Source organism: Callorhinus ursinus, unplaced genomic scaffold, assembly GCF_003265705.2.
Source record: "Callorhinus ursinus isolate GAN/ISIS: 27379988/994484 unplaced genomic scaffold, GSC_fseal_2.0 scaffold36, whole genome shotgun sequence".
NCBI lineage: Eukaryota > Metazoa > Chordata > Mammalia > Carnivora > Otariidae > Callorhinus > Callorhinus ursinus.
In genome coordinates this window covers 5,154,727-5,166,782 of record NW_027397098.1, presented here as the reverse complement: position 1 = coordinate 5,166,782, position 12,056 = coordinate 5,154,727, and the positions used below count along the sequence as shown (strand labels likewise).

The window sequence follows — 12,056 nt, the reverse complement described above, 5'->3', positions numbered from 1 at the left end:
TTTCAGGTGCTCTGAGGAGAGCAGTTTTGCAAAGATCTTGATTCAACACCAAGTTTAGGGTCTTGATTAAAAAAAAACTCTCATTTTTCTAGGGACTGAGTGGAGGACAGGGGAGCGTGGGGATTGCCAGAGCTCAAACCTGGCCTGAGGGTGGGCAAAGGGAGAGCTCCCCTAAATGCACAATAACCCCAGAGGCCGGGATGAAGGGAAGGCCGGGACTGGAAAGGAATGATGAAGGCAGTGCTTGAAAGACACAGCAGTACCCTGAGCCTGAGCCAGTTAACTGCTGACATACAACATGATGTGACGCCTTCCCCGGCCCCCCTTCCCAGGATTCTAATTGGTGCATGGTTTTTGTATCTGGAGATTTCCTTGCAGTACAGCAAAATAATGGTATCCTGGACAACCCTGAGCCTCCAAGTATTTGGGGGTCATCTCTTGGCGGCTGTCCTGGTGGGGAGGGAGCACTCTATCCCCTCCATCACAGGTGACATCCCATTGGACGTCCTGCACACCATGCCCTTCAGCCCAGCAGGCTCCCGACCTCTCTCCTTGCTGCCTCTATCTTGCTGCATTTCCCCCAACCCAACCTTATGTATTTCCCCACTATCTGCCTCCCAGCACTGGAATGAAAACTCGCCCCCCTCTCATCTCACCCTCCCTCCCCAGCGGAGGGACTCTGGTGACTGCTGTACATTTTGCACCTGGGACAGTGCCTAGTGCATAGACAGTGAACAACAAATTACCTGGGACATGACTATACAAATAAATACAGAAGCGAGGTATTAGACTTGTCTATAATAAGAGGTGGTAGCTACCATATTTCACAGAATCTAACGTTCCCCTAATTTTAAGAGCTCCATTATTTTACACACCACTAAAACAGAAAATAATGCTGCCAATTATCACAAGAGCCCATCAATGCTAGGAGGCAGCTTGATTTCAGAAATGTTAAAATTTGGGAGAACTTTTATAGAATTGGTAATGGGTGATATATCCTAGAGTTGTGTCTGAGAGCTGGGCTTTTTTTTCTTCATAGCACATTGCACTCTCTGCACATACATTCGTTTATTAACCTTGGCAGGATGTGAACTCACGAGGGCAGGGGACTTTATCTTATATATCACCATAGCCTCAGTACTTGGTATTTGGCACATAGTAGATGCTCAATAATCAATAAATATTTGATGTATGAATGTATGAATCAGTTTATGAATCCCTGAAGTAACACCTTAGCAGTCAGGGAAATGATTTTGAGGGCTGTCTATGAGATAAGGGAAAGAAGGGGGAAGCAGTATAAGGAGAATGGAGAAGGATTAGAAGTCAGAAAACAATGATTTTTCAAGAGAAATCTTAACTGAAAATTTTCTAGAGCTGTATCTGTCAACATCCTCCTTTCCTTTCCCACCCTGAGCTTACTTATGAAACCTTCCTCCTGAAAGTCAAGGTATTTATATATTCTTTTTTTTTTAATATTTTATTTTAAGATTTTATTTATTTACTTGACAGAGAGAGAATGAGAGAGAGAGAGCATGAGAGGGAGGAGGGTCAGAGGGAGAAGCAGGCTCCCCGCTGAGCAGGGAGCCCGATGTGGGACTCGATCCCGGGACTCCAGGATCATGACCTGAGCCGAAGGCAGTTGCTTAACCAACTGAGCCACCCAGGCGCCCCGGTATTTATATATTCTAACAAATATTTATGAATTTATAATTTAAATGTCCTTTCCTTTAAAAAATATCCATTCAACAGCAGTCAGATGTGTCTTCCATACATATAATAAATAAAATTATTTCTACCGCTGAATACTTTAAATGTTTCCAATTCTTTCCCCTCATAGGCAAAAGATAACTTAGAACCTACAAAACAGTTATAACTAACAATCAATTGTGAATACACAGAGGACAATTTCTTACCTGCTGTTTATTGCCTTTTCTTGTTAACATGACAAACGGCATTGTGTCTGCAGACTCTGCTTCTCCCTCCCCACCACCGAGTGGAGGCCCTTTCCTCAGCTGGCTTTTGAGATGCAAGGGAATAGCAACATCAAGCTGGTGCACTTTGACAGATTCGCCACTTCGTTGCTTAAAGACAGAAATGAAAAAATGTAAGTATTCCAAAGTACACATGGATATATGTAAATAAAAATTTCGAACAATTCATTCAGTGCCAAAGTTCCTAAAACACACCAATCACTGGAGCCAAAGTAATCTCTCTGAGAGGTCACTGAAACAGAGTTGCCCCTCCCCTACCCGCAGCTCTTACATATATGGCTTGGCAGACCTCTGTGACTGGCTCCTGTTTATCACTGCAGCCTCCCCTGAGCCCAAACACACAATGCTGTTAAGTTCTCCTAACCTCACCTGCTCCGGAAATGCATACCCACACCACACGTCTTCCTTCACAATTACCATGTGTCACAAGTGCCTCCTTCTCTGTGAGAATCCTCCACCAGACTGGTGGGGTTCAGCACTGGACACCCTTTCCCTGGTGTGCTCTAGCAGTGTTGTGCAGCCCACAGGTGCTCAGTTAATGTTTAAGAATGAATGAAATCTATTAATGTTCAGATTAGCTTTATGTTTGTTAATACCCAAGTTTTTAACATTGACACTGCACTTATCAACCAATTATTTAAACAAACCTTCACTGAAGACTTACTGTGCATTAGGCTTTGAGGTACTCATCCTAAAAACACAGTCTCTACCCTCAGAGAGCTCACAACTTGTTAAGAGAGAGAAATCAATTAATTACAATTCATCCAAGTTACATATAACCTGTGTTGGGGATGGAGGGACTATATATAGGCCTGGTTGGGAATGGGTGGATGCTGAGATTTCATAAAAGATTGAATAAAAATGGGATACTTGAAAATGTCTTTAAGGTTTCATATGATTTCTTATAAGCAAATGGTAGCAGAGCAGTCTAGGGGATATGGAGGGAATTTAGGAAGGGGAAGAAGAGGTGCAAAAGCAAAGACATGAAACAGTATGGTGCATTTAGGGAACTGCACATAATTTTCTGTATTTGCTGAAGGGAGCACAAATGAGGAAAGAGCTGAACTTGATTCTTCAAAGCTAAGCAGCTAATGCTGAAAGGCCATGAGGTTTTGAAATTGCTTTACTACAATTTAAATGATTTTTTGATATAGGCTCCCTGTTTGCAAGAGATTTCAAATCAAATAAAATGGTACTAAAGGTGTAAAGTTTTATTATTTCTAAGTTCTAATTTGTTAGAATTTGCCTTAAGTTCTCCCAGGTTTGTAAGATTTACAAACTTTTTACTTAAAATTTGAAAGGATCAGGTTAGATCACTCTTGATTTATAAATTAACTATTTTCTAATTACAAAATTAACATATTCTTTGTAAATTATTTAGATACAAAAATATATCAGACAGTGTGTCCACACCAACCCCTTCCTCTACCCCCCTTCCACCCACTCCAAGATGCAAAACCCAGTATCAATAGGGCATGTTCTTCCAGATTTTTCTTGAAAATACTAATGTAAACATATAAATAAAAGGTGTAACTTTGCATATTGTTCTATACTATACATGTTTTTCTTCTTTTTGATTCCATGCCATGGGCATCTTTCTAGCTGAGTATATACAGAGCTAATTATATGGCTATGCCCTTATTTATATAATTGGTCCTCTACTGATAGTCTAGACTTTTTTTTTTTAAAGATTTTATTTATTTATTTGAGAGAGAGAGAGAGAGATCATGCACACAAGCCGGGGGAGAGGCAGAGGGAGAGGGAGAAGCGGACTCCCAGCTGAGCAGGAAGCCCAACCTACTGATACAAAGCTTGATACCAGGACCCTGGGATCATGACCTGAGCCAAAGGCAGACACTTAACCAACTGAGCCACCCAGGCTATCTTTTGATTATCAGTGAGCTTTAGCATGATTCCACTTGTTTTTTCAATCAACAAAAAAAACTCGGGTCATTTATTTTTTTCTCATTGGCTTGCAGGATCTGTTGTTATAGTACAACTATTAACCCTGCATTGTATAGACCATATATATATATTTTTTAATCTTATATTTATATTACATATATATGTATATATGTGTATGTGTGTGTGTATATATATATATATATATATATGCCCCCCACTCCCCGGTTTGTCATTTCTTATGGCATTCTGTGCTGGAAAGCAAAGAGCAAGGTGGCTGAGAACAGACTATACCACTTACTAGGCTTATGGCCTTAACTGTGGCTTTAACTGAAACATGGCACTAACGGTACCTGACAGCAAGGTATGAAGGATAAACATGAAATCCTAATGCAGTACTCAACAGTCTGAACAATTTTTAAGATTTCTGATAAATTTGCAATTCTGGTGTGGAAATAAAATAGAAATTCAGCTTTATTTTTTACTGACCATTCACTGAATAATCCATTTTCCCTCAACTGATTTACAATATTATCTTTACAGTGTTACTAAATTGCCACGTTTTAGGTCTATTTGGGACTCTCTTATTTCATTAATCTCTTTACTGCTGTGCCAATCTATTACTGCGTGTTTAAAATGTTTTATTTCCTTGTAGAGGTTCTCATCCCCCACTTTCCAGAAGTTTCCTATTTTGTTTATTCTTACAGATACTTTTAAGAATAATATTGTTAAATCTTAAAAAAAAACAAGCCCTTTCTCTCTCTCTCAAATAAATAAAATCTTAAAAAAAACCCACCTTTCTGCATCCATCTCCCCGCCCTTCTCCAACTACCCCCAACCCCAAGCCCTCATTCCTGCCCCCTGCCAGCCATTCCGGTGGGACAGAATTAGGACTACACAAAACCTAAGGACCTGATTGATGGAGAATCAGTATCTTTTATGCTACTGTGTCTTCCTGTAACAACTTTATCCAAAGAAAGAAACTCCTTATGTCTGTTTGCTTTGGGTATCTGACGGTGTTTGAAAATTAGTGCCTGGATATAGGATTAAGTTTTCTCCAGTACACTAAACACATACACATAAATGTGAATTCAAGCCCTCTCTCATCACATCCTCCCATCCTTCCAGCTTGCTTCTTCAAGAACTCCCAATAAACAATGATTATTGGACCGTATCAAAAGACTCTATCTTGACTCCATCAGCTTTTCTACCTACTTTCTAAATGTTAGGGGCTCCTCAGGACTCAACCTTGAACGTGCTCTTCCTCTCTCCAAACTCTTTTTTTTTTTTTTTTTAAAGTAGGTTCCATGCCCAGTGTGGAGTCCAACTTGGGGCTTGAACTCTTGACCCTGAGATCAAGACCTGAGCTGAGATCAAGAGTTGGATGCTTAACTGACTGAACCACCCAAGCGCCCCCTCTCTCCAAACTTTATACGTGGATGGCTCATTTACTGCTACATCTTTACGTATGCTCTAACAACCACCCCACTTGTGTTTCTCTTCTGATCTCTGACATTTCCATTTTGACACTTCACAGGATTCTCGAACTTAACAAAGCCAAGTGAAACTCTTGCTCACTTTCCCCTTATTTCCAACCAGAAATAACTAGCCAGTGGCCCAAGCTAAAGAACTGTGCTGTCCTTGACTCCTTGACCCACTGCTATCTGACCAAGTGCTAAATAAATCTGGTTCACTCTCCTTCCTAAACAGCTTTTGAATCCAGACTTCATTCCCTGTGCCCTGCCACTATTCTAGACAGACGATCATCATCTCTCCCTAGGACTATCAGCCTTTGAATCAGTCTACCTGACATTCTCCTTGCTTTTCGTCTTGTCCCAGTCTAAACCACCTTCATATGAACCTATGGTTCATATAGGACTGTGCCATCCAAAGAAGACCCATCATAAATATCCATTCTCATACTGGGCCACCCTCCCCACAGACCAACTAGGCTCTGGTAATAATGGCTTCCTTTTAGTTTTTCCAACATTACACATCCTCTTCTGCCTCAGGACCTCTGACACATTGTTCCCATATTCTCCCAATTTTTCACCTAGATGGCTAGCTTCATTTCTGCCTGTCTTGTCTAAAATTCATGATCTTTGATTATCCTATCTCTAAAATAGCATTCTATTCTTTTAGTTCCTTAGCATTAAGCACAAATTGAAATTATGTATTTGTTTAGTTGTTAAACATCTACCTTCCCCATAAAACTAGTCTCTTGAGGGCAGGAACCAGGTCTGTTTTTATTTACTACTTTACTACTTTATTTACTATTACTACTTTTGCCCACTGCACAGTGCTAGGCACACAGACATACTCAATAATACTTATCAGACAAATGAACAACAGAGTTGATGGCTATTGACTTATGTAAGACAGGAAAAGTCTCTTTAGGAGATAAGTTGTTGGGGCGCCTGGGTGGCTCAGATGGTTGAACGTCTGCCTTCAGTTCAGGTCGTGGTCTCCAGGTCCCGGGATCCAGCCTGACATCGAGCTCCCGCTCAGCAGGGAGTCTGCTTCTCCCTCTGCCTCTCCCCCTTGCTCGTGCTCTCTCTCTCTCTGTCTGTCTCTCAAATGAATAAATTAAAATCTTTTTTTTTTTAAGAAATAAACTGTTTATTATCTGTCTCTTTAAAGGGAGTATGATTATCTTATTTGACGACTTATGCTCCTAAATGACATGAATTTAAGACTTCATAATATTTCTAGATATATGAAGAAACTTTAATATACGTTTATATTAGTGTCATAGGTATATTAGGTCATAATATACCTATGACACTAAATTTGTACTTTATCATAGTTTTTGGCCTTGGTGGCATCCATGAAAGTAAAATCCAGTATTTCTTCCTTAAAGGATTACTCCACCAGCACAGAAAGACTACAATACCTTTCATCTTAAAAAAACCCTCTTCGGGAGGCCTGAGTGGCTCATTTGCTAAGCGTCTGCCTTCGACTCGGGTCATGATCCCAGGGTCTTGGGACGGAGCCCCACATCGGGCTCCCTGCTCAGCGGGAAGACTGCTTCTCCCTCTCCCTCTGCCCCCTGCTTGTGTTCCCTCTCTTGCTGTGTCTCTCTCTGTCAAAAAATAAACAAAATCTTTAAAAAAAATAAAAATAAAAACAACCCTCCTCTTTTACCTCTAGTCACCTCTCCATTTCTCCCCCCTTTCTAGGAAAACTCAAGAATCACTTGTGTCTGTATCTAGTATTTTCACTTCCTCCCTTCCCATTTTCCAATGAGCCTACAGCATGGGGCCCTCATACCCTATCTCAAAAGAAGCACTCTCCTCAAGTTACTAACAAGTTTAACAATAACCATAGAGAGGATAGAAGTAAAGAGTCCACAGGATGTGACCTCTAATTACAGAAAAACATAATCTAAATTGGGAAGATGGAGTTTTTTATAAAATCCAGTATATTAATGTCAAGAATATATTAAACAACATTTCTTTAAACATCAAATGAGCAATATTCCTCTAAATATTTACAAACAAGTTATTCAAATTTTATTTTTTTATTTTTACTTTTTTAAAGATTTTATTTATTTGTCAGAGAGAGAGAGCGCACAAGCAGGGGGAGCAACAGGCAGAGAGGGAAAAGCAGGCTTCCTGCTGAGCAGGAAGCCCGGTGTGGGGCTCAATCCCAGGACCCTGGGATCATGACCTGAGCCAAAGGCAGACGCTTAACCGGCTGAGCCACCCAGGCGTTCCAGTTACTCAAATTTTAAATCAAACTTAAATTATACTAAATTTCCCCAAATATTTATCGTTGGCAAAGTTTGAATCCTAAACAAACTATAAGTAAAAAGGTCTTAGAAACAGAGATAGGACTTCAGAGACAAAAGGCAGAGACCGGTACAATGAAATCACTCTGTTCTAAGTCTTATATTTACTACATTTTTTCCCAGCGTATCTCAAAGAAATGTTCAAATCGGGATCTGGGATGCGGGAAGTACTGGCAACTGCAAGCTGTACACACAGGAAAAAGCTGCTGCAGAGGCAAATGTTCAGATGTGGAGACCCTGGTGTCAACCAGAATGGATGGTGCTGCAGTGTTCTGTAGTGAGAAGACACTCTGGAGTAGAGGAACCGTTCATACCTGAAGATTTTCCAGCATCATTTTATCCAGAGCTTGAATGAAGTCCTCATCTTCCACACAAGGTACGTGCTTAAGTCCACCTCCCTTAATCATTACCTCCTTATTAAAACAAAACAAGAAACCAGACCAGAAATTTTAACCATCATGTTTTGGACGGCAGAGTCTTTTGTACTGGTAACTTGGTTCAACATAACTCAAGGAATGAGTGAGTAAAGTATGTAACATTATTACATGTTAAAAAGAAAGTGTTAATATAGTAAAGTACTTAGGAAAACAAACAAAATGAATTTCCAAAGGAATATTTTTCAAATAATCACAAGAAACACAACTTCAGTGGCTATAACTGAAATAATAATGAGAATGTGGAATGATTTCAAAAGCCAATTTTCAGCCATACATACAGTATTTTCTTCATCGGTTTCGTTCTCTTTATTGGAGTCTGTAAGGTAATCAGTATTCTCTTCCTCTTCCTCCTCACCTTCATCGTCATCATTATCAGAACCCTCCTGAAATTATTTAACATTAGAAGATTAAAACATTTTGAAAAGGATCTCTATTTTACATGTCTTAAGATTTAAAAACTTCTGTATAATTGTTCATTATCTCAAGTTCCAGCCTTTTACGCAGTCTGCCTATGACTCAGAGCAAAGTCAGCAGGCAGCATTAGTTGAAAACTAATGCACACCAGTAGCCAAAAACCCATCTCACTACCTTCTGCTGATCTAATAATACAAAGATCCTTTGTAGAAATTCTTCCTTAAATTGCACAAGGAATGAGCTTCCTGAACCTTTTGTAGATTTCTCCTATTTTGAGACTGAATTTCTCATAGTAGTTCTTTAATACCCATCTAACTCTGAAAGTCAATAAATAGTTCAAATTTAACATGGTTAGCAGTTGAAAGCAAGAACACTAAATTTATAAAGCACTACATTGTATAAAGCACCTCAGCTTGGAAGGTGTGCTCACATACTTCATTTTGTTTGCTCTACTGAATTCTGAAGAAGGTAGCATAACATGTCCCCATTTTTATCCATGAAAAAAACAAGGCTTGAGTAAGTCAAGCGACTTGCCCAAGGACACACTGCCTATCAAGCAGAGGAGCTAGACACTCTGACCCCGCACTCCTCCCCATCCTCTCCTGTCAATGCCCCCACCTCTTCTAACAGCCAAATTTTCTTTTCAAACAGAAGACTGGAAATAACCTCAGTGATTTTTTCAAAAGGGCACACACATAAAAAAGACACAGTTGCACCCTATCTGTGTATTCTTCCATTTCCAACAACACAATTCATTCTTACTTAGATCTGTAGGTTTAAAAAAAGACTACACTAAATCCAGCTTCTCATTGTGCTAAGAGAAATAATGTGAATGAGAAAAAATTCCTAAGAGAAAATGAATTATTTAAATTTCTTACAATTTTTTAGTATACATAACAATTTAGTATACATAACAATTAGTATACATAACATAACAACAAACAATACATAACATACATAACAATATTATAATTTACTATAGAGAGAGAGATTTTTAGCATTTCTAAAGTGGAAATATTCTGGGATGTAAGAAATGCACTTACTTTTTTCAAATGTATTATCTTTTTTTTTTTTTTTTAGATTTTATTTATGTGAGAGAGAGCGAGAGAGCACAAGCTGGGAGGAAGGGAGGGCCCAAAAAGAGGGAGAAGCAGGCTCTCTGCCGAGCAGGGAACCTGACGTGGGGCTTGATCAGGACCTGAGCCAAAGGCAGATGCTTAACCGATTGAGCCACCCGGGCGCCCTGAAATGTATTAGCTTTTTAATAAACATAAGTCTATAATTCAAAATCAAATATGCAAGAGATGCTCTTAAATTTGCTTGAAAAATTAATCATTTCTTACCACTTAAAAAATACTTCCTATTCAAGCAAAGGCAGAAATGAACTACTGGGACTTCATCAAGATAAAAAGCTTTTGCACAGCAAAGGAAAGTCAACAAAACCAAAAGACAACGGACAGAATGGGAGAAGATATTCGCAAATGACATATCAGATAAAGGGCTAGTATCCAAAATCTATAAAGAACTTATCAAACTCAACACCCAAAGAACAAATAATCCAATCAAGAAATGGGCAGAAGACATGAACAGACATTTTTCCAAAGAAGACATCCAAATGGCCAACAGACACATGAAAAAAAATGCTCAACATCGCTCGGCATCAGGGAAATCCAAATCAAAACCTCAATGAGATACCACCTCACACCAGCCAAAATGGCTGGAAATGACAGATGTTGGCGGGGATGTGGAGAAAGGGAAACCCTCCTACACTGTTGGTGGGAGTGCAAGCTGGTGCAGTCACTCTGGAAAACAGTATGGAGGTTCCTCAAGAAGTTGAAAACAGAAGTACCCTATGATCCAGCAATTGCACTACTGGGTATTTATCCCAAAGATACAAATGTAGAGATCCAAAGGGGTATGTGCACCCCGATGTTTATAGCAGCAATGTCCACAATAGCCAAACTGTGGAAAGAGCCAAGATGTCCATCAACAGATGAATGGATAAAGAAGATGTGGTGTAGGGTGCCTGGGTGGCTCAGTTGGTTAAGCGACTGCCTTCAGCTCAGGTCATGATCCTGGAGTCCCGGGATCGAGTCCCACTTCGGGCTCCCTGCTCAGCAGGGAGTCTGCTTCTCCCTCTGACCCTCTTCCCTCTCATGCTATCTCTCATTCTCTCTCTCTCTCTCTCTCTCAAATAAATAAATAAATAAAATCTTTAAAAAAGAAGATGTGGTGTATACACACACACACGCGCGCGCACTGGAATATTATGCAGCCATCAAAAAACACGAAATCTTGCCATTTGCAACGACGTGTATAGAACTAGAGGGTGTTATGCTAAGCGAAATAAGTCAATCAGAGAAAGACAAGTATCATATGATCTCATTGATTATGAGGAATTCTTAATCTCAGGAAACAAACTAAGGGTTGCTGGAGTGGTGGGGGGTGGGAGGGATGGGGTGGCTGGGTGACAGACATTGGGGAGGGTATGTACTATTGTGAGCACTGTGAATTGTGTGAGTCTGATGAATCACAGACCTGTACCTCTGAAACACGTTAATACATTACATGTTTTAAAAAAAAAGAGAGAGAGAAAAATGAAGGGAGGAAATCAGAGGGGGAGAGGAACCATGAGAGACTATGGACTCTGAGAAACAAACTGAGGGTTTTAGAGGGGAGGGGGGTGGGGGGATGGTTCAGCCTGTGATGGGTATTAAGGAGGGCACATATTGAATGGAGCACTGGGTGTTATACGCAAACAATGAATCATGGAACACTACATCAAAAACTAATGATGTAATGTATGGTGACTAACATAACATAAAATAAAAAAAAAACAACTTCGTATTCAAAAATTAAGCTAAACTAAGTTAAACTGCATTAACTTTTTCTCTTTACCCTTTATTTTCATATTACTCAGGCAAAATAAAATGGATTAACTTTTGAAATTGAAATGCTGAACAAGAATTCCACTATTCTAATCCCTATTATACATAATAATCTGTGGGATCTGGAAGTGAATGGACCACAAAAACTGGCTAAGGAAATGCAGGAGGGGCAGCAAAACACAGGTCACATTGTCTGAGTTCAAATACTGGCTCGGCACTTACTACTATGAGATCTTGGGCAAATTAAACTACCTGTGCCTTATTTTCTTACCTACCTCACAGCATGGTATGAGAAATGGTTATGTAAATATTATTACTACTATAATGATAAATCTTGTACTTACTGTTAAATTATATAAATGTTACACTACAGAAAATTAGAATTTTAGCAGAACACTTACTTAATCTTTAAAGTTATCTTTAATTTACATAGCTGATATCCAGGAGGAAATATTATGGTTGTTAGATGCTAGGAATAACTTTGAAAGGCCATATGGAACCAAGGACCAAGTTGAGGACCAAGACAAAAACAAAGAGCACAATTTGTCTAAGAGTGAACTCTAGCCCTTTTCTTAGCTGAAGTTGTAGAATATCTCACACTGTTCTTATTAATCAACTATCTTCTCTCTTTAAA

The 12,056-nt window shown here is 39.4% G+C and overlaps 1 protein-coding gene across 3 annotated transcripts in view; it reads right to left on the bottom strand.

Annotated features, from left to right (window-relative positions):
* The window catches only part of UPF2 (UPF2 regulator of nonsense mediated mRNA decay), a 108,744-nt gene that overhangs the window by 14,917 nt on the left and 81,771 nt on the right, over window positions 1-12,056 (bottom strand). For 2 of the 3 annotated variants that reach the window (XM_025853513.2, XM_025853514.2), the window contains exons 17-19: window positions 8,399-8,503; window positions 7,998-8,096; window positions 1,914-2,081 (exon numbers count right to left, since the gene is read on the bottom strand). In XM_025853513.2, coding sequence (XP_025709298.1) covers window positions 1,914-2,081; window positions 7,998-8,096; window positions 8,399-8,503 — 372 coding nt within the window. Of the gene's footprint in view, window positions 1-1,913; window positions 2,082-7,997; window positions 8,097-8,398; window positions 8,504-12,056 lie in introns of those variants that run through there. The other variant, XM_025853515.2, reaches the window with a different exon arrangement.